The 20,397-nt window shown below is 72.8% G+C and overlaps 4 protein-coding genes across 4 annotated transcripts in view; 1 reads left to right on the forward strand and 3 right to left on the reverse strand.

Moving 5' to 3' along the window:
- Positions 1-441: 441 nt before the first annotated feature.
- ECSIT (ECSIT signaling integrator) lies at positions 442-6,746 on the reverse strand. Its single transcript, XM_084223939.1, has 7 exons — positions 6,551-6,746; positions 5,570-6,278; positions 4,158-4,378; positions 3,282-3,336; positions 2,300-2,448; positions 1,440-1,542; positions 442-711 (listed from the first exon to the last, which is right to left on the reverse strand). The coding sequence occupies exons 1-7, from the start codon at positions 6,611-6,613 to the stop codon at positions 449-451; spliced, it is 1,563 nt and encodes a 520-aa protein (XP_084080065.1). The 5' UTR covers positions 6,614-6,746; the 3' UTR covers positions 442-448.
- Positions 6,747-7,590: 844 nt separating this feature from the next.
- On the forward strand, positions 7,591-14,012 carry CNN1 (calponin 1). Its single transcript, XM_084223891.1, has 7 exons — positions 7,591-7,785; positions 9,394-9,515; positions 10,323-10,389; positions 11,057-11,194; positions 12,414-12,524; positions 12,693-12,839; positions 13,663-14,012. The coding sequence occupies exons 1-7, from the start codon at positions 7,723-7,725 to the stop codon at positions 13,897-13,899; spliced, it is 885 nt and encodes a 294-aa protein (XP_084080017.1). The 5' UTR covers positions 7,591-7,722; the 3' UTR covers positions 13,900-14,012.
- A 1,187-nt stretch (positions 14,013-15,199) lies between these two features.
- On the reverse strand, positions 15,200-16,374 carry ELOF1 (elongation factor 1). The gene is made up of 4 exons (XM_084223896.1): positions 16,044-16,374; positions 15,751-15,821; positions 15,562-15,644; positions 15,200-15,529 (listed from the first exon to the last, which is right to left on the reverse strand). Exons 1-3 carry the CDS (start codon positions 16,157-16,159, stop codon positions 15,580-15,582), a joined length of 252 nt encoding a protein of 83 aa, XP_084080022.1. The 5' UTR covers positions 16,160-16,374; the 3' UTR covers positions 15,200-15,529; positions 15,562-15,579.
- A 669-nt stretch (positions 16,375-17,043) lies between these two features.
- The window catches only part of ACP5 (acid phosphatase 5, tartrate resistant), a gene marked incomplete at its 5' end in the record, with an annotated part of 4,053 nt that continues 699 nt past the window's right edge, over positions 17,044-20,397 (reverse strand). Inside the window, 5 exons of the mRNA XM_084223853.1 lie at positions 17,044-17,358; positions 19,225-19,570; positions 19,612-19,725; positions 19,919-20,002; positions 20,232-20,313. Coding sequence (XP_084079979.1) covers positions 17,122-17,358; positions 19,225-19,570; positions 19,612-19,725; positions 19,919-20,002; positions 20,232-20,313 — 863 coding nt within the window. The 3' untranslated portion in view covers positions 17,044-17,121. The remainder of the gene's footprint in view (positions 17,359-19,224; positions 19,571-19,611; positions 19,726-19,918; positions 20,003-20,231; positions 20,314-20,397) is intronic.

Here is a 20,397-nt window from a genome sequence, read left to right on the forward strand (position 1 = left end):
ACCTGCTGGGTTTGGGGGATGCGACACTGGGAAGGGGAATCGACCCCGGAGCACCCCCAAATCCCCCCCGGTGACCACGTGGGACACACGACCCCCCCAAAACCCCCCAAAACCGCTACAAATCCCCCGAAACCCCCCCAAAACCGCCCCAAATCCCCCAAAACCGCCCCAACCCCCCCCAAAACCGCCCCAAACCCCCCCAGACCCCCCAAAACCCCCCCAAAACCGCCCCAAACCCCTCCAAAACCCCCCAAATCCCTCCTAACCCCTCCAAAACCCCCGCAAATCCCCCCAAAACTGCCCCAAACCCTCCCCAACCCCCCCCCAAACCCGCCCCAAAGCCCCCCTAACCCCCCAAACCGCGCCAAACCCCCCCAAAATGCCCCCAAAACCGCCCCAAACCCCCCCAGCGCCCCACAATCACGACTCGCCCTCTCCATCACCCCCTTTATTCCCCCCCGTTCTCGGGGGTCTCTCCGCCCGCCTCCCGCCCCTCGGGGGGCCGCAGCCCCGCTCCCGGGGGGCCGCCCCGGTGCAGGCGGGGCCGCGGGGGGGGCTCGGCGGCGGGGTCGGCGCCCGGTCCGAGGCGGAAGATGACCGGGGTGCGGCCGAGCGCGGGGTTCCGCCGCTGCAGCGCCGCGATCCAGCGCGCCAGGGAGCGCCGCCCGCCCGCGCCCGCCACGCACAGCGCCAGCACCGGGCCCTCCTCCACTGCCGGGGGGGGGAAAAGGGTCAGGGGGCGTGGGGAGACCCCCCCCATAGCCCCCCATAGCCCCCCGAGCCGCCCCCATAGCCCCCCGAGCCGCCCCCAGAGCCCCCCGAGCCCGCCACGCACAGCGCCAGCACCGGGCCCTCCTCCACTGCCGGGGGGAAAAAGGGTCAGGGGGCGCGGGGAGACCCCCCCCATAGCCCCCCCGAGCCCCCGAGCCGCCCCTATAGCCCCCGGACCGCCCCTATAGCCCCCTGAGCCCGCCACGCACAGCGCCAGCACCGGGCCCTCCTCCGCTGCGGGGGGATGGGAAAAGGGTCAGGGGGCGCGGGGAGACCCCCCCATTGCCCCCCTGAGCCCCCCGAGCCCCCCGAGCCCACCCCGAGCCCGCCACGCACAGCGCCAGCACCGGGCCCTCCTCCACTGCGGGGGGGGGGAAAAGGGTCAGGGGGCGCGGGAGACCCCCCCCATAGCCCCCCCGAGCCCCCCGAGCCGCCCCTATAGCCCCCCGAGCCGCCCTCGGGCCGCCCGCGCCCACCACGCACAGCGCCAGCACCGGGCCCTCCTCCGCTGCGGGGGGGGAAAAGGGTCAGGGGGCGTGGGAGACCCCCCCCATAGCCCCCCATAGCCCCCAGAGCCCCCCGAGCCCCCCGAGCCCCCCCGAGCCGCCCCCATAGCCCCCCCCGAGCCCCCCGAGCCCCCCCGAGCCCCCCGAGCCCCCCTCGCCCACCTCGCTCCACCGCGAACTCGTCGTCGTCCCAGGGGCCGCGCTCCAGGTCCAGCTCCAGGCGCAGCGGGAAATAAAAACTGCGCTCGGGGTCCGGGGGGGGGTCCTGGGGGGCAAAAAGGGGGGTTGGGGGCAAAAATGGGGGGTCCTGGGGGGCAAACGGGGGGTTGGGGGGGCAAAATGGGGGGTCCTGGGGGCAAAGGGGGGCTGGGGGGGCCAAAAGGGGGGTCCTGGGGGGCAAAGGGGGGACTGGGGGGGCAAAATGTGGGGCTGGGGGGGCAAAACGGGGGTCCTGGGGGGCAAATGGGGGTTGGGGGGGCTAAATTGGGTAAAATGGGGGGCTGGGGGGCCAAAAGGAGGGGGCTGGGGGGCAAAATGGGGCCTGGGGAGCAAAATGGGGGCAAAATGGGGGGTCCTGGGGGGCAAACGGGGGGCTGGGGGGCGAAATGGGGCAAAATGGGGGGTCCTGGGGGGAAAAGGAGGGGGCTGGGGGCGGCAAAATGGGGGCTGGGGGGGCCAAAAGAAGGGGTCCTGGGGGGCAAAGGGGGGTTGGGGGGGCAAAATGAGGGGGCTGGGGGGACAAAGGGGCAGGCTGGGGGGGCAAAAGGGGGGCTGGGGGGCAAAATGGGGGGGCTGGGGGGGCAAAAGGGGAGTCCTGGGGGGGCTGAGGGGGCCAAAAGGGGGGGTTGGGATGGGTGGGGGGGTCTGGGGGGCCAAAAGGGGGGTTGGGATGGGTGGAGGGGTCTGGGGGTCGCCCTCCCACGCAGGCCATGGGGGTCTCCCGGTGCGCTGGGTTCTGGGGGTCCTGGCCCACCTGTCCCGGCCCCCCCAGCCCCCCCCCGACGCCCCCCGCCCCGGCTGACCCGCAGGTGGGGGGGCAGGGGGTCCCCCCGCAGCACGAAGTATTTGAGGAGGGTCCCGCGGAGCCAGAGCGGGAACGGCCCCTCCACGAACACCGGGCGGGCGGGGCCGTGCCGGGCCAGCAGCTCCCGCTGCTCGGGGCTCTGCGAGCCTGGGGACACCGGACACGACATGGGGACATGGGGACAGGGGACAGGACATGGGGACACTGCAGGACACGGGACAGGACATGGGGACACGGGACAGGACATGGGGACAGCGGGGGACACCGGGCGGGGCCGTGCCGGGCCAGCAGCTCCCGCTGCTCGGGGCTCTGCGAGCCTGGGGACACCGGGGACAGCGACATGGGGACACCGCGGGACACGGGGACACGGGACAGGACATGGGGACAGCGGGGGACACCGGGCGGGGCAGGGCCGGGCCAGCAGCTCCCGCTGCTCGGGGCTCTGCGAGCCTGGGGACACCGGGGACAGCGACATGGGGACATTGCAGGACACGGGGACACGGGACAGGACATGGGGACACCGCGGGACACGGGACAGGACATGGGGACACCAGGGACAGGACACGGGGACAGGACATGGGGACACGGGGGACACGACATGGGGACACTGCAGGACACGGGGACACGACATGGGGACACCAGGGGACAGCAGGGGGACACGGGAACAGCCAACCACAAGCCCAGGGACCCCAAACCCTGCCTCAAACCCCTCACAGAGACCCTGGGGACCCCAAACCCACCCCGGGGACCCCAAACCCTCCCAAGGGACCCCAAACCCACCCTGGGGACCCCAAACCCACCCTGGGGACCCCAAACCGAGGGACCCCAAACCCAGGGACCCACCAAAGGGACCCCCAAAACCCTCCCAAGGGACCCCAAACCCACCCCAGGGACCCCAAACCCTCCCAAGGGACCCCCAAACCCACCCCAGGGACCCCCGAGCACCCCCCCAGGGCACCCCAGCACCCCCCAGCCCTCACTGATGATGAAGGGCTGCACGGAGCCTTCATCGTCCCCCGAGTCCGGCACCGGCGCCTGCGGGACAGGGACAGGGACAGGGACAGGGGGTCACTGCAGGGACAGGGACAGGGACAGGGAGTCACTGCAGGGACACCTCTGTCCCCTCAGCCCTGTCCCTGTCCCTGTTCCCTGTGTCCCTGTCCCCTGTGTCCCTGTCACCTGTACGACAGTGATGGTGGCCCCGGGTCTGTCCCCCCATGTCTCCCCCATGTCCCTGTGAGCCCCCGTGTCCCCCCATGTCCCCCTGTCCCTGTCACCTGTACGACAGTGATGGTGGCCCCAGGCTCTGTGTCCCCCCGTGTCCCCTCATGTCCCCTGTGTCCCCCAGCCCTGTCCCTGTCCCCCCATGTCTCCCCCAGCCCTGTCCCTGTCCCTGTCACCTGTACGACGGTGATGGTGGTCCCAGGCTCGGTGTCCCCCCCATGTCCCCTGTGTCCCTGTCCCTGTCACCTGTACGACGGTGATGGTGGCCCCGGGGTCTGTCCCCCCGTGTCCCCTGTGTCCCTGTCCCTGTCACCTGTGCGACAGTGATGGTGGCCCCGGGGTCCCGGGCGATGCGCTGCAGCCCCAGGCTCTGTGTCCCCCCATGTCCCCTGTGTCCCCCCGTGTCCCCTGTGTCCCTGTCCCTGTCCCTGTCACCTGTACGACGGTGATGGTGGCCCCGGGGTCTGTCCCCCCGTGTCCCCCAGCCCTGTCCCTGTCCCCATGTCCCTGTCACCTGTACGACGGTGATGGTGGCCCCGGGGTCGCGGGCGATGCGCTCCAGCCCCAGGCTCTGTGTCCCCTGTGTCCCCTGTGTCCCCCCAGCCCTGTCCCTGTCCCCATGTCCCTGTCACCTGTACGACGGTGATGGTGGCCCCGGGGTCGCGGGCGATGCGCTCCAGCCCCAGCCGCGCGGCCGCCATGCCGGGGGGCAGCCGGGGGGGCAGCGGGTGGGGGTCCAGGTGCCGCAGGCGCGGCAGCCAGAACTGCATCCGCTGCAGCTTCCGCAGCGGGCGGCTGCGCGGCCCGAACACCCCCAGCAGCAGGAACCGCGTCTCGGCGTCCGGCATCACCCCTGGGGACAGCGGGGACACGTTGGGGACAGCATGGGGACAGGGGGACACCCTGGGGACACATTGGGGACAGCAGCAGGAACCGCGTCCCGGCGTCCGGCATCACCCCTGGGGACAGCGGGGACGCGTTGGGGACAGCGTGGGGACAGGGGGACACCGTGGGGACACCCCTGGGGACACCCCAGGGACAGCAGGGACATCCTGAGGACACCCTGGGGACACCCCGGGGACAGCGGGGACACGTTGGGGACACACTGGGGACAGGGGGACACCCTGGGGACAGCAGGGACACACTGGGGACACCGTGGGGACACTGTGGGGACACGTTGGGGACACCCCGGGGACAGCCTGGGGACAGCGGGGACGCATTTGGGACAGCGGGGACACCCTGGGGACACCCCGGGGACATCCCAGGGACAGCAGGGACACACTGGGGACACCGTGGGGACAGTGGGGACACGTTGGGGACACCCCGGGGACAGCGGGGACGCGTTGGGGACAGCGGGGACACCCCGGGGACACCCCGAGGAACAGCAGGGACATCCTGAGGACACCCTGGGGACACCCCAGGGACAGCAGGGACACCCTGGGGACAGCGGGGACAGGTTGGGGACACCCCAGGGACACCAAGCAGGGCACACCCAGCAGCACGGGTAGCCGGGTGTCCCAGCTGTCCCCAGGCAGGGCTGTCCCCTGTCCCCAAGCAGCCCCATCCCATGTCCCGGCTGTCTGGTGTCCCCACGCAGCGCTGTCCCCATCCCCTGTCCCCAACCCATGTCCCCAGCTGTCCCCATCCCGTGTCCCCAGCCATCCCCTGTCCCCATTCCGTGTCCACAGCTGTCCCCCGCTGTTCCCTGTCCCTGTCCCATGTTCCCCGCTGTCCCCAGCCGTCCCCATCCTGTGTCCCCAGCTGTCCCCTGTCCCCATCCCGTATCCCCAATTGTCCCTGTCCCCTATCCCATGTCCCCCACTGTCCCTTGCTGTCCCCCCCGTCCCCCGCTGTCCCCATCCCATGTCCCCCCCTGTCCCCAGCTGTCCCCATCCCCTGTCCCCATCCCGTGTCCCCCACTGTCCCCAGCTGTCCCCCGCTGTCCCCATCCCGTGTCCCCTGTCCCTGTTCCGTGTCCCCATCCCCTGTTGTACCCATCCCATGTCCCCCGCTGTCCCCATCCCCTGTCCCCGTCCCCGCTCACCGTGCCGCTCCATCTGCTCCAGCAGCCGCAGCCCGCACTCCTGCTGCCGCGGGAAGGGGAACAGCAGCCGCTGCACGGGCCCGCGGGGCACCCAGGGCCCGCGGGGCAGCAGCCGCAGCAGCGCCTTGTAGGCGGCCGGGCTGCGCTCGGCGCCCAGCGCGGGCAGCGCCGCCAGCGCCGCCTCCACCAGCGCCAGGCGCCCGCCGCGCCCCGCCGGGGCCCGCCCGAGCTCCCGCAGCGCCGCCTCGAACGCGGCCCCGCCGCCAACGCCGCCGCCCGGCTCGCCCTCCGCGCCGGGACCGCCGTGCGCGTGCCCGCCGTGCGCGTCCCCGCCGTGCGCGTCCCACCGGCGGGAGCGGGGGCGGCGCGGCGGGGGCTCGGGGGGGGCAGCGCCCGAGGTGTCAGCCCCCGAGGTGTCACCCCTTGAGGTGTCACCGCCCGAGGTGGCACCCCCCGAGGTGTCACCCCCCGAGCTGTCACCCCCCGAGGTGTCACCCCCCGAGCTGTCACCCCTCAAGGTGTCACCCCTTGAGGTGTCACCCCCCGAGGTGTCACCCCCCGAGCTGTCACCCCCCGAGCTGTCGCCCCTCGGGGCGCCGCTCTCCGCGGGGTCGCGCCTCTGGGCTCGGCGAGGTTTCGGGGTCCCCTCGGCGGTGTCGCCCCCCTCGCTGGGGACGCGCGCGGGGCGCTGGCACAACCTGCGACACAGCTGGCAGGGGACAAAGGGGTCACCCCACAGCTGTCCCCGTGTCCCCCCGTGTCCCCCCGTGTCCCCCCGGCCCGCCGGTGCCCACCGAACCGCCTGTCCCCCCACACCCCCGCCTCCCTCTGTCCCTCCCCGTCCCCGATGTCCCCCCGTGTCCCCCCTCCCCCGTCCCCGATGTCCCCCCGTGTCCCCTCTCCCCCCCTCATTTTCCCCCCCCGTCCCCGTGTCCCCTCCGTCCGTCCCCTCCCTCCCGCTGTCCCCGGTGCGTCCCGCACCTCCGGCGCTGCGGGGCCGCCCCAGAGGGGCCGGGGCAGGGCGCGGAGCCAGCCCAGCCGCATGTCGCCGCTGTCGCCGCTGTCGCGCTGTCGCCGCTGTCGCGCTGTCGCCGCTGTCGCCGCTGTCGCCGCTGTCGCCTCACGGCCGGGCCCCGCTGTCCCCACGCGGGGTCGCGCCGCTGGGCGCCGCCATCTTGGCCGGGTGTGGGGGCGGGGCCGGCCGGGCGCAGCCAATCGCCGCTCGGCGTTTCTCGGCGGGCGCGGTGATTGGCAGGGAGAGAGGGGCGGGGCTCGGAAGGGGTTCCCCCGTGACGTCAGAGCGGGACCCCGGGATGAGTGCAGGGACGGGGATCGGCGGTGACGTCACGGGGCGTGAACGGTGACGTCAGAGCCGCGCCGGCAGCCCCGGCGGAGGGGGGGAGGGGGTTCCCCGATCCCGGGGGGGGGGCCGGGAGTCCCCCCAGGACCGGGGGGGGTCCCGGAGCCGCGGGGGGGGCGGGGACGGCCGGGGAGGGGGAGGGGCAACGGGGAGGGGGAGGGGGACATTCCCCACCCGTGACGAGTCGTGTCCCCCCCCGGGGGGGCGGCGGAGTCCGATCCGGTGACGGCACCGGGACGGGGGGGGGGTCGAGCCGCGCTGTCCTGGGGGGTCCCGCGGCACCGGGGGGTCCCGGGAGGGCGGGGAAGAGACCCCCGGTGCCCCGGGGGGTCCCCAGGAACCGAGGGGGTGTCCCCGAGTCCTGAGGGGGGTCCCCGCCGGGGGGGACACCGAGATGACCGGGGGGGACACGGGTGTCCGGTGGGGGGGGCAGAAGGGGAAGGGCGGATTTGGGGCGGGGGGGCGTTCCGGGATTCCCCTGCCCCCCCCGGGATCCCCCCCGCTAAATGTGGAAAAAATGACGCCATCACCCGCCCCGCCGTGACGTCAGCGCGGCGGAGGGCGCGGATTGGCTGCGGCCGGCCCGGCCCGGGGGGGCTCCGCGCCCACCGCCCACTTTTAAAAGTGGCGGCGCCGGGACGGGACCGGGAGGAACCGAGCGAGGGCAGCGACCCGAGCCGAGGGCACCGAACCCGCCCGGGACAGCCCCGAACCCGCCCGGGACAGCCCCGAACCGGCGCCACCCGCCCGCCGCGACCCCCCCGGAGCCACCGCGACCCCCGCGACCCCCGGAATGTCGAACGCGCACTTCAACCGCGGCCCGGCCTACGGGCTCTCGGCCGAGGTGAAGAACAAGGTGAGCAGCCCCGCACCGAACCGAACCGAGCCGAACCGAACCGAGCCGAACCGAACCGGGGGGCCCGGGCAGGTGCCATCCCCTCCCCCGGGGCGGCGGCAGCACCGGGGCGGGCGGGGGTCGCGGCGGGACCCGGCGGGAGCGGGGGCGGGACCCGGCGCTGTCCCTGGTGCTGCCCCGGGAGGGACGGGACGGGCACCGGGACCGGGCGGCGGCACCGGCGGGTCCCCCCGGGGGCTCGCACCGGGCGCCGGTTCACCGGCGGGGGCGTTGGGCTGCCCGGGGAGCTCCGCAGCCCCCGGTGCCTCCGGTAAGCGGGAGGGGACGGGCACCCGGTCCCCGGAGGGCGTCACGGAGGGGAGGGGGCGGCAGCGGGGGTCCCCCCGTGAGCAGCGGGGGGTCCGGGCGGGCACCGGGCCGTTAAGGGTTAACGGGGATCGGGGGTTTCTCGGCCCGGGGAGCCCCCGCAGCCCCGGGCCCGCGGGAGGTGACGGGCACCGAGCGGGAGCGGGGGCGGCACCGGGACCCCCCGCCGGGGCCGGGGAGGGGAGGGGGCGACACCGGCACGGAGCGGGCGGACCCCGGGACCCCCCCACGAGCTCCGGGGGCGTCCCGCCGGTGTCCGCCCCGTCAAGGGTTAACGGGGGCGGTTCGGGGGGGCCCGGGGCGGGCGGGAGGCGCCGGACACGGCGGGGGCACGGACGCGGCGGGGGGGTCCCGGCGCGCCCCGGCCCGTGAAGGGTTAACGGGGGGGCTCGGCGGCCCGGGGGGGCCCCGGCGCCCCCCGGCCCCGCCGTGAGCCCTTATAAGGCGGCGGAGCGCGGCGGGCGGGCGGCGGCGGCCCCGGGCCGGGGCTATATATGGGCAAAGGTTCGGGCGGCCCGGTCTGCCGCCGCTCCCGGGGGGGCCGGGGCGGGGCGGGGGGGGCTCCGGGCACCCCCGGCCCTCCCGGGCCCCTCCCGGGCCCCGCGGGATCCCCGGCCCCGCCGCGCCGTCCCCCGGGGCGTCCCCAGAGCGTGTCCCCGTGTCCCCGTGTCCCCGTGTCCCCTGTCCGCTGGGGATGGGTCCCCTGCGGGTGGCCCCGCCAGGGTCCCCGTGTCCCCGTGGGGGCCCCGCATCCTCCCTGTCCCCCTCACACTGTCCCCGTGTCCCCCCATCTCCATGAGGGGACACCCCACATTCTCCGTGACACCACGTCCCCCTGGCGGTGTCCCCCTGTCCCCTGGTGGTGTCCCCCTGTCCCCTGACCCTGTCCCCCTGTCCCCTGTCCCCTGGCCATGTCCCCTGTCCCCTGGCACTGTCCCCTGGCGGTGTCCCCTGTCCCCTGGCCATGTCCCTGTCCCCTGTCGCTGTCCCTGTGTCCCCTGACTCTGTCCCTCTGTCCCCTGTCCCCTGTCCCCTGTCCCCCGGCACTGTCCCCTGTCCCCTGACGCTGTCCTCTGTCCCCTGGCGGTGTCCCCTGATGCTGTCCCCCTGTCCCCCTGTCCCCTGTCCCCTGGCCATGTCCCTGTCCCCTGACGCTGTCCCCTGTCCCCCGGCCATGTCCCTGTCCCCTGTCACTGTCCCTGTCCCCTGTCCCCTGTCCCTGTCACTGTCCCTGTCCCCCAGCTGGCCCAGAAGTACGACCCTCAGCACGAGCGGGAGCTCCGTGCCTGGATCGAGGGGACCACGGGGCGCCGGATCGGGGACAACTTCATGGACGGGCTCAAGGACGGCGTCATCCTCTGCGAGTACGGCCCCCGGGACCCCCGGGACCCCCCCCGGGACCCCCTGGAACACCCCCGGGACCGCCCCCGGGACCCCCCCGGGACCCTCGGGACCGCCCCGGGACCGCCCTGGGACCCTCGGGACCCCTGGGACCCCCCCGGGACCGCCCTGGGACCCCCGGGACCGCCCTGGGACCCCCGGGAACCCCTGAGACCGCCGGGAACCCCCGGGACCCCCCCCCGGGACCGCCCTGGGACCCTCGGGACCCCTGGGACCCCCCCGGGACCGCCCTGGGACCCCCGGGAACCCCCGGGACCGCCCTGGGACCCCCGGGACTGCCCTGGGACCCCCAAGACCCCCCGGACCCCCACTTTGTCCCCCTCCCTGTGTCCCCTGCCCCAGCCTGGGAGGATCCTCCGGGAATTTTAACCCCTCCCTCACCTGGGCTGACCCTTGACCCTGTGCTGACCCCTGACCTTTGACCCCTGCTGAGCACAGCCTTGTCCCCAGCACTGCTGGGCCTGTCCCCCCTCCCCCCCCAGTCCTGGCTGGATTTTGGGGCCATCCCAGGGTGACCCCAGCTCGGGTGACCCCACCTGTGCTGCCCCACCCATGTGACCCCCTGTGACCTCCGTGTGACCCCTGTGACCCCGTGTGACCCCGTGTGACCCCGTGTGACCCCCCTGTGACCCCCTGTGACCCCCTGTGACCCCGTGTGACCCCCGTGTGACCCCGTGTGACCCCGTGTGACCCCCTGTGACCCCCGTGTGACCCCGTGTGACCCCCTGTGACCCCCTGTGACCCCCTGTGACCCCCCTGTGACCCCCCAGGCTCATTAACAAGCTGCAGCCGGGCTCGGTGCCGAAGGTGAACGAACCCGTCCAGAACTGGCACAAGGTGAGGGAGGGGAGCCCCCAAAACCCGGGCTGGGGGTTCCCCGGAATTTGGGGAGGATCTGGGGGGGCTCTGACCCCAAAACCGGGGGCCTGGGGGAGTTGACCCCAAAACGGGGGTCTGGAGGAGTTCTGACCCCAAAACTGGGGATTTGGGGGAGTTCTGACCCCAAAACCGGGGTCTGGGGGGGTTGACCCCAAAACCGGGGGTCTGGGGGGGGGAATCTTCCTCCACAAGCTGAGGTTTGGGGCAGGTTCCCCAGAATTTGGGGCAGGTCTGGGGAGTGTCTGACCCCAAAGCGGGGTCTGGGGGGGTTGTCTGATCCCAAAACGGGGGTCTGGGGGGGGTGTCTGGGGTCTGGGGGGGTGTCTGACCCCAAAGCTGGGGGTCTGGGGGGTGTCTGACCCCAAAGCTGGGGGTCTGGGGGGTGTCTGACCCCAAAGCCGGGGTCTGGGGGGTGTCTGACCCCAAAGCCGGGTCTGGGGGGGGTGTCTGACCCCAAAGCGGGGTCTGGGGGGTGTGTCTGACCCCAAAGCTGGGGGTCTGGGGGGTGTCTGACCCCAAAGCCGGGTCTGGGGGGGGTGTCTGACCCCAAAGCCGGGTCTGGGGGGGGTGTCTGACCCCAAAGCGGGGTCTGGGGGGTGTCTGACCCCGAACCCCCCGAGGGCAGCTGGAGAACATCGGGAATTTCCTGCGGGCCATCACGCGCTATGGGGTGAAGCCCCACGACATCTTCGAGGCCAACGACCTGTTCGAGAACACCAACCACACCCAGGTGCAGTCCACGCTGATCGCCCTGGCCAGCCAGGTGAGCCCGGGGGGCGCGGGGGGCGCGGGGGGCGCGGGGGGCACGGGGGGCACGGGGGGCACGGCACGGGGGGCGCGGGGGGCACGGGGGGCACGGGGGGCACGGCACGGGGGGCATGGGGGGCACGGGGAGCACGGGGGGCACGGGGGGCACGGGGGGCACGGGGGGCACGGCACGGGGGGCACAGGGGGCACGGGGGCACGGGGGCACGGGGGACACAGCACGGGGGGCACAGGGGGCACGGGGGGCACGGCACGGGGGGCGCGGGGGGCACGGGGGCACGGGGGACACAGCACGGGGGGCACAGGGGGCACGGCACGGGGGGCGCGGGGGGCACGGGGGGCACGGCACGGGGGGCACGGGGGGCACGGGGGGCACGGCACGGGGGGCACGGAGGGCACGGGGGGCACAGAGCACGGGGGGCACGGGGGCACGGGGGGCACGGGGGGCACGGGGGGCACGGGGGGTCCTTGTGGCCCCCTGGGGGGCACCCGGCTGCTGCTGGAGGGGGGTCCAGAGGGGATTTGGGGTGTGGGGAGGGGATTTGGGGTCTGGGGCAGGTATTTTGGGATCCAGGGAGGGTATTTGGGGTCTGGGGAAGGAATTTGGGGTCCGGGGAGGGAATTTGGGTCCAGGGAGGGCATTTGGGGTCTGGGGAAGGAATTTGGGGTCCGGGGAGGGTATTTGGGATCCAGGGCAGGTATTTGGGATTCAGGGAGGGTATTTGGGGTCCGGGGAGGGTATCTGGGGTCTGGGGAGGGTATTTGAGGTCTGGGGTAGGTATTTGGGGTCTGGGGAGGGTATTTTGGGTCTGGGGAGGGTATTTGGGGTCCGGGGAGGGAATTTGGGATCATGGGGAGGGAATGTGGGGTCTAAGGAGGGAATTTGGGGTTTGGGGAGGGAATTTGGGATCCAGGGAGTGTATTTTGGGTCCGGGGAGGGTATTTGGGGTCTGGGGCAGGTATTTTGGGATCCAGGGCAGGTATTTGGGATCCAGGGAGGGTATTTGGGGTCCAGGGAGGGTATTTGGGATCCAGGGAGGGTATTTGGGGTCTGGGGCAGGTATTTTGGGGTCCAGGGAGGGTATTTGGGATCCAGGGCAGGTATTTTGGGTCTGGGGCAGGTATTTTGGGTCTGGGGCAGGTATTTGGGGTCTGGGGAGGGAATTTGGGGTCTGGGGGCCCCGAGAGCCCCCCCAGAACGCCCCGGTCTCCGCCAGGCCAAGACAAAGGGGAACAACGTGGGGCTGGGGGTGAAATACGCCGAGAAGCAGCAGCGGCGCTTCCAGCCCGAGAAGCTGCGCGAGGGCAGGAACATCATCGGGCTGCAGGTGACACCGGGGACACCGGGGGGCGGGCCGGGGCCAGCCGGTGACGCCGGGGACACGGGGGGCGGGCCGGGGGGCGGGCCGGGGACAGCCGGGGACACCGGGGACACGGGGGGGACACGGGGGGCGGGCCGGGGACAGCCGGTGACGCCGTGTCCGTGTCCCCCCCAGATGGGCACCAACAAGTTCGCCAGCCAGCAGGGCATGACGGCGTACGGGACACGGCGGCACCTGTACGACCCCAAACTGGGCACGGACCAGCCCCTGGACCAGGCCACCATCAGCCTCCAGATGGGCACCAACAAAGGCGCCAGCCAGGTGGGGACACGGGGACACCGCGGGGGGCACGGGGACACCGCCACCCCACGGGGACAGGGGGACACCACGGGGGGACATGGGGACACCGCCACCGCGGGGGGGAACATGGGGACACTGCCACCCCACGGGGACACGGGGACACGGCCACTCCATGGGGACACGGGGACACCGCGGGGGGCACGGGGACACCGCCACCGCGGGCGGGGACATGGGGGCACTGCCACCCCATAGGAACAGACACCCCAGGGGGACACTGCCACCATGGGGAGAGGCCCCGGGGGACTTCAATGGGGCTCTGAGGGGGGCATGAAGGGACAATGGGGACAGAGAGGAGGGGACAGGGAGAGGGGACAATGAGGGGACAAAGGCAGGGGACAGGAAAAGGGACAGAGAGGGGACAAAGGCGGGGTGGAGAGAGAATGAGGGGACAATGAGGGGACGGAGGGGGACCGGGAGGGGACGAATGCCCCGCGGGCAGCACCGAGGAGCCCCGTCCCGCCCCGCTGCCCCCCGCTCCGCCCCGCTCCCCTCCGGTGTGCCGCGCCCCCCGAGGATCCCCGCTCCCCTCCGGTGTGCCGCGCCCCCCGTCCCGCCCCGCTCCCCCTCCGGTGTGCCGCGCCCTCCGAGGATCCCCGCTCCCCCTCCGGTGTGCCGAGCCCCCCGCCCCGTTCCGCCCCGCTCCCCTCGGTGCCCCGCGCCCCCCGAGGATCCCCGCTGCCCCTCCGGTGTGCCGTGCCCCCCGTCCCGCCCCGCTCCCCTCGGTGCCCCGCGCCCCCCGCCGCCCCCCGCCGCCCCCCGGTGCGCTGACGCGCCGCCGGTGCAGGCGGGGATGACGGCGCCGGGCACCAAGCGGCAGATCTTCGAGCCGGCGCTGGGCATGGAGCGCTGCGACACGCTGACCATCGGGCTGCAGATGGGCAGCAACAAGGGCGCCTCGCAGACCGGCATGACGGTGTACGGGCTGCCGCGCCAGGTCTACGACCCCAAGTACTGCGGCGGCCCCGAGCTGCTCGGCCTCGACGGCTGCGACGGCCACGCCGCCCTCTACAACTCCCAGTAGCCGCCGCCGCCGCCGCCGCTTGCACCGCGCCACCGCTGACACCGCCCAGCCGCGCCGGGACCGGGAACGGGGCTGGGACCGGGGCTGGGAACGGGGCTGGGAACGGGGCTGGGAACGGGGCTGGGAACGGGACCGGGAACGGGACACCGGCATCGGGGCTGGGAACGGGGCTGGGAACGGGACACCGGCACCGGGGAACCGGCCCCGGGGCTGCCAACCGGGCTGGGAACGGGGCTGGGAACGGGGCTGGGACCGGGACACCGGCACCGGGGATGGGAACGGGGCTGGGAACGGGACCGGGGCTGGCACCGGGACATTGGCCCCGGGGCTGCCAACGGGGCTGGGAACGGGACACCGGCACCGGGGCTGGGAACGGAACACCGGCACCGGGGAACTGGCAACGGGACTGGGACCGGGGAACCAGCAACGGGGCTGGGAACGGGGAACCGGCACCGGGGATGGGAACGGGGAACCGGCAACGGGGCTGGGAACGGGACACCGGCACCGGGGAACTGGCTCCGGGGCTGGGAACGGGGAACCGGCAACGGGAAACCGGCACCGGGACTGGCACCAGGGAAACAGCAACGGGAAACCGGCACCGGCCACACCGTGCCCCGCCGAGCCACGCCGGGGAACCGGCCCCGGGGCCGGCACTGGGGAACCCCCTCCGTGGAACCGGCTCCGGGGAACCGGTACCGGCCGCTCCGCGCCCCGCCGAGGGACCTGGGGAACCGGAACCGAGGCTGGGACCGCCGCACCGCACCCCGCCGAGCCGACGCCGGGGGAACCGGCCCCGGGATCGCTCCTGGGCGCGGGCAGCACCGGGAAATGGCCCCCAAGGCGGGGACGATCACGGGAGTGGCCCCGGGGGGAATCGGCCCCGGGGGGGGGTTCAGTCCTGGGATTGGCTCCGGTAACGGCCCCGGGATTGGTCCCGGTATCTGCTCCGGGGGGTTCAGTCCCGGTAATGGCCCCGGTGGGTTCGGCCCCGGTATCAGCCCCGGTATCAGTCCCGGTATCGGTCCCGGTATCGGTCCCGGTATCGGTCCCGGTTTCGGCCCCCGCCACGTGTGAAGCCACCGAGGCACAATAAAAGCCACACGCAGAGGTGACAGCGCCGAGGGAGCGTGAGGGGACACCGGGGGACACCGGGGGGGACACCGGGGGACACCGGGGGGGACACGGGGGGGGAAACGGAGGGGGACACCGCGGGGGGGACACCGGGGACACCGGGGGGGACACCGGGGGACACGGGGGGGGACCAGGGGGACACGGGGGGGACACCGGGGGACACGGGGGGACACCGGGGGACACGGGGGATACCGGAAGGACATGGAGGGGACACGGGGGGACACCGGGGGGGACACAAGGGACACCGGGGGACACCAGGGCACACGGAGGAACACAGAGGTGACACGGGGGACACCGGGGCCACCATCTCGGGCCGTTTATTGCAGCGCCGCCGTCCCCACACCGGGCGCCACCCCCGGCCCGGTGTCCCCGTGGGGACAGGGACAAGTCTGAGGGGCTGGGTGGGGGATGTCACCGCCACACCGGCTCGGGGGTGGCACCGGGGCCCGGGGGCGTGGTGACCCGCCGGGGTGTGGGGCCAGGGCGGTGCCCCCGGTGTCCCCCGGTGTCCCCCCGGTGTCCCCCGGTGTCCCCCCGGTGTCCCCGGTGTCACTGGTTGGCCGCCTCGCAGGCGTCGATCCAGTCGCTGTAAACGTCCACGGGCTCCGACAGGTCTCGGGGCGCCGTTAAGGCTCCAACGCGGATTTGGGGCTCCCGGGGGGTCCCGGGGGGTCCCGGGGGGGTCACGGGGGGGTCACGGGGGGCTCCCGGTAAGGATACAGGTGATGGGGGTCTGGAACTCCTCCAGGCACACAGTGCACGAGATCACCCCGGTGTTCCGGGCGCGGTCCCTGCGGGGCGCGAGGGGGTCGTGACCCCTCCGGGCTCCGTCCCGAACCCCCCCGGTGCCCCCGTGACCGCCCCGGTACCGGCACCCCCCGGCGCCCCGTGTCCCCGTCCGTGTCCCCCCTCTCCGCTTCCCCCCCCGGTTCTTCCGTCGCCGTCTCCGCGCTGCCGCCCACCCCCGTGCCCGGTGCCCGGTGTCCCCCCGGTGCCCGGTGTCCCCCGCTCACATCTTGACGTCGCAGGACTTCTCGTGGTTGCAGAAGGGACACGTGAACTGCGTTTCCAGCGTCCCCGTCATCTTCTTCTTGGGCGGCGGCTTCCGCTTCGACTTGCGGCGGCCCATGGCGGCCGCACCGGAGCCCAGAACCGGGAACGGCCTCGGGAACGGGAACGACGCCGGGATCGGCCCCGGGAGCCGCCTTGGAGTGGCCCCGAGCCGCTGCGGGACGTGCCGGGGGCGGCTCGGCCCCGCCGGGACCCCTCGGGCCCCTCCCAGTTCCCCCCGGTTCCCCCCGGTCCCTCCCGGTTCCTCCGGCCGCGCTCCCGCCGCGTTCCCGGAAGTGCCGCCCCTCCGCCCTCAGCCAATCAGCGGCAAGAACAGCCCTCTCTGCCCCACGTGACGCGCGAACTCCCCGCTCATTGGTTGATGGGAGCAGCGCCCCAGCCAATCACCAGCGGGGACCCGAGCGGCGCGCGCGCTGTCCCGCCCTCCAGACGGACGCGCGGCGCAGCCAATCAGCGGCGCGGGGGGCGTGGCCGGTGCGGCGAGGCCCCGCCCCCGCGCGGTTTTGGGGCGAATCGCGGCGAATTCGGGTCCGTTCAAAGCCTTTATTGGCGCGCGGGGCCGCAGCGTCCCCCGGGGGACTCTCAGGGGGCGGCGTGTCCCCAGAGCCGGCGGGGTCGGTGTCCCCTGCGTCCCCCGGGGGTCTCCGCCATCTCAGGGGGTCCCCGCTGTCCCCTTGTCCCTCTGTCCGTGTGTCCCTCTGTCCCCAGCGTCCCCCGGGGGGACTCCGCCATCTCAGGGGGTCCCCAGGGAAGGGGTCCCGCTGTCCCTGCTGTCCGTCTGTCCCGCTGTCCCCCTGTCCCCTCCATCCCGCTGTCCCTCTGTCCGTGTGTCCCTCCGTCCCGCTGTCCCTCTGTCCCCAGTGTCCCCTCCGTCCCCCTGTCCCGCTGTCCCCTCTGTCCCTCCGTCCCTCTGTCCCCCTGTCCCTCCGTCCCCCTGTCCCTCTGTCCCCTGTCCATCTGTCCCTCCGTCCCTCCGTCCCGCTGTCCCGGTGCCGGTGCCGGTGCCGGTGCCGGTGCCGCTCAGAGGCGGCGCGGCGGGATCCTCACGCGGTGCAGGACGCGCCCGGTGGCCTCCAGGAAGGTGACGGTGGCGCCGCCGGGCTCCAGGCGCAGGTGGGCGAAGCCGCCGGGGCTGCCGGGGCTGCCGAAGAAGAACCGGAGCGCCCCGGGCGGCACCGAGCCCGCGTGCGGCCGCGAGTCCTCCATGAAGTTCCCGGCGCCGCTCAGGATGTAGGCGACCCCGCCCTCCTCCAGGTACTGCGGGGAGAGGGCGGGGTCAGGGCACACCTGGGGGACAGCTGGGACACACCTGGGGGGATAGAGCTGGGGGACACACCTGGGGACACACCTGGTACACACCTGGGGACACAGCTGGGGGGACAGCTGGGGATACACTTGGGGGAACACACCTGGAGGACACACCTGGGGACACACCTGGGGCTGCCCCAGCAGGATTGAGGTGTCCCTGCGCACCTTTGGGCTCTCTGCAGCTCTGGCCATGCCTCACCTGCAGGTTGTGGTCGTGCCCGCACAGGTAGGCGCTGTGCCCATCCCTCACCTGTCCGTACCCCTGTCCGTACCCCTGTCTGTCTCACCTGTCCATTCCCCTGTCCATCCCCCCGTCTCACCTGTCCATCCCTCTGTCTCACCTGCAGGTTGTGGTCGTGCCCACACAGGTAGGCGCTGGCGCGGTGCCCATCCCTCACCTGTCTGTACCCTGTCTCACCTGTCCGTACCCCTGTCCCCTGTCTATCTCACCTGTCCATCTCACCTGCAGGTTGTGGTCGTGCCCGCACAGGTAGGCGCTGGCGCGGTGCCCATCCCTCACCCCTGTCTATCTCACCTGTCCGTGTCTCACCTGCAGGTTGTGGTCGTGCCCGCACAGGTAGGCGCTGGCGCGGTGCCCATCCCTCACCCCTGTGTGTCTCACCTGTCCATCCCCCTGTCCATCCCCCTGTGTGTCTCACCTGTCCATCCCCCTGTCTCACCTGCAGGTTGTGGTTGTGGCCGCACAGGTAGGCGCTGGCACGGTGCCCATCCCTCACCTGTCCCCTGTCCATCTCACCTGTTCCTGTCTCACCTGCAGGTTGTGGTCGTGCCCGCACAGGTAGGCGCTGGCGCGGTGCCCATCCCTCACCTGTCCATCCCTCTGTCCATCCCCCTGTCCATCTCACCTGTCCATCTCACCTGCAGGTTGTGGTCGTGCCCGCACAGGTAGGCGCTGGTGCGGTGCCCATCCCTCACCTGTCCATCCCCCTGTCTCACCTGTCCATCCCCCTGTCTCACCTGTCCATCCCCCTGTCCATCTCACCTGCAGGTTGTGGTCGTGCCCGCACAGGTAGGCGCTGGTGCAGTGCCCATCCCTCACCTGTCCATCCCCTGTCCATCCCCCTGTCTCACCTGTCCCCGTCTCACCTGCAGGTTGTGGTCGTGCCCACACAGGTAGGCGCTGGCGCGGTGCCCATCCCTCACCCCTGTGTGTCTCACCTGTCCGTACCCCTGTCCCCTGTGTGTCTCACCTGTCTCACCTGTCCATCCCGTGTCTCACCTGCAGGTTGTGGTCGTGCCCGCACAGGTAGGCGCTGTGCCCATCCCTCACCCGTCTATCTCACCTGTCCCTGTCTCACCTGCAGGTTGTGGTCGTGCCCGCACAGGTAGGCGCTGGCGTGGTGCCCATCCCTCCCCTGTCCCCTGTCTATCTCACCTGTCCATGTCTCACCTGCAGGTTGTGGTCGTGCCCGCACAGGTAGGCGCTGTGCCCATCCCTCACCCCTGTGTGTCTCACCTGTCCATCCCCTGTCTCACCTGCAGGTTGTGGTCGTGCCCGCACAGGTAGGCGCTGGCGCGGTGCCCATCCCTCACCCCTGTGTGTCCCACTTGTCCCCCTGTCTCACCTGTGCCCGTCTCACCTGCAGGTTGTGGTCGTGCCCGCACAGGTAGGCGCTGTGCCCATCCCTCACCCCTGTGTGTCTCACCTGTCCATCCCCCTGTCCCCTGTCCATCCCCCTGTCCATCTCACCTGCAGGTTGTGGTCGTGCCCGCACAGGTAGGCGCTGGCGCGGTGCCCATCCCTCACCTGTCCATCCCCTGTCCATCCCCCTGTCTCACCTGTGCGTGTCTCACCTGCAGGTTGTGGTCGTGCCCGCACAGGTAGGCGCTGGCGCGGTGCCGCCGCAGCAGCGGCCGCAGCAGCCGCAGCAGGCAGCCGGTGGGGCCGTGCTTGCCCGCCGACCACACCGGGTAGTGCCCGGCCACCAGCAGGAAGGCGTCACCTGCCGCCGCCGCCAGCTGCGCCCGCAGCCAGCCCAGGTGCGCCGCCGCCGCCGCCGCGTCCCGGGCGCCCCCCGGGCCCGCCCCGAAATCGTCGCTGAGGCCGCAGAGCAGAACCGAGTCCAGCACCAGGAGCCGGGCCGAGGCGTTGGAGCCCGGCAGGTGCAGGTGCAGGCTGTAGTACGGGTGGGGGAAGTGCCTGGAGGGACATGGGGGACACCTGGGGACACCTGGGGACACCTGGGGACAGCTGGGGACACCTGGGGACACACCTGGGGACAGCCCTGCGGCCGGGCCGAGGCGTTGGAGCCCGGCAGGTGCAGGTGCAGGCTGTAGTACGGGTGGGGAAAGTGCCTGGGGACAGAGGGGACAGCTGGGGACAGCTGGGGACACACCTGGGGACACCTGGGGACAGCCCCGCGGCCGGGCGGAGGCGTTGGAGCCCGGCAGGTGCAGGTGCAGGCTGTAGTACGGGTGGGGGAAGTGCCTGGGGACAGAGGGGACAGCTGGGGACACACCTGGGGACACACCTGGGACACCTGGGCACACCTGGGGACAGCCCTGCGGCCGGGCCGAGGCGTTGGAGCCCGGCAGGTGCAGGTGCAGGCTGTAGTACGGGTGGGGGAAGTGCCTGGGGACAGAGGGGACAGCTGGGGACACACCTGGGGACACACCTGGGGACACCTGGAGACACCTGGGGACACCTGGGGACACACCTGGGGACAGCCCTGCGGCCGCACTGAGGCATTGGAGCCCAGCAGGTGCAGCCACAGGCTGTAGTACGGGTGGGGGAAGTGCCTGGGGACAGAGGGGACAGCTGGGGACACACCTGGGGACACACCTGGGACACCTGGGCACACCTGGGGACAGCCCTGCGGCCGGGCCGAGGCGTTGGAGCCCGGCAGGTGCAGGTGCAGGCTGTAGTACGGGTGGGGGAAGTGCCTGGGGACAGAGGGGACAGCTGGGGACAGCTGGGGACACACCTGGGGACACCTGGAGACACCTGGGGACACCTGGGGACACCTG

The sequence above is a fragment of the Fringilla coelebs genome, assembly GCF_963513975.1.
Source record: "Fringilla coelebs genome assembly, chromosome: 32".
Taxonomy (NCBI): domain Eukaryota; kingdom Metazoa; phylum Chordata; class Aves; order Passeriformes; family Fringillidae; genus Fringilla; species Fringilla coelebs.

Coding starts and splice junctions, on each gene's coding strand:
- ECSIT (XM_084223939.1), bottom strand. CDS start 6,613: ATGCGGCTGGGCTGGCTCCGCGCCCTGCCCCGGCCCCTCTGGGGCGGC. Junction 4,379..5,569: donor GGAGCAGATGGAGCGGCACG/GTGAGCGGGGAC, acceptor CGCTGTCCCCAG/GGGTGATGCCGGACGCCGAG. Junction 2,449..3,281: donor CGTGCAGCCCTTCATCATCA/GTGAGGGCTGGG, acceptor CGGTGTCCCCAG/GCTCGCAGAGCCCCGAGCAG.
- CNN1 (XM_084223891.1), top strand. CDS start 7,723: ATGTCGAACGCGCACTTCAACCGCGGCCCGGCCTACGGGCTCTCGGCC. Junction 7,786..9,393: donor CGGCCGAGGTGAAGAACAAG/GTGAGCAGCCCC, acceptor CCTGTCCCCCAG/CTGGCCCAGAAGTACGACCC. Junction 9,516..10,322: donor GACGGCGTCATCCTCTGCGA/GTACGGCCCCCG, acceptor GTGACCCCCCAG/GCTCATTAACAAGCTGCAGC.
- ELOF1 (XM_084223896.1), bottom strand. CDS start 16,159: ATGGGCCGCCGCAAGTCGAAGCGGAAGCCGCCGCCCAAGAAGAAGATG. Junction 15,822..16,043: donor AAGTCCTGCGACGTCAAGAT/GTGAGCGGGGGA, acceptor CGCGCCCCGCAG/GGACCGCGCCCGGAACACCG. Junction 15,645..15,750: donor GTTCCAGACCCCCATCACCT/GTATCCTTACCG, acceptor CGGCGCCCCGAG/ACCTGTCGGAGCCCGTGGAC.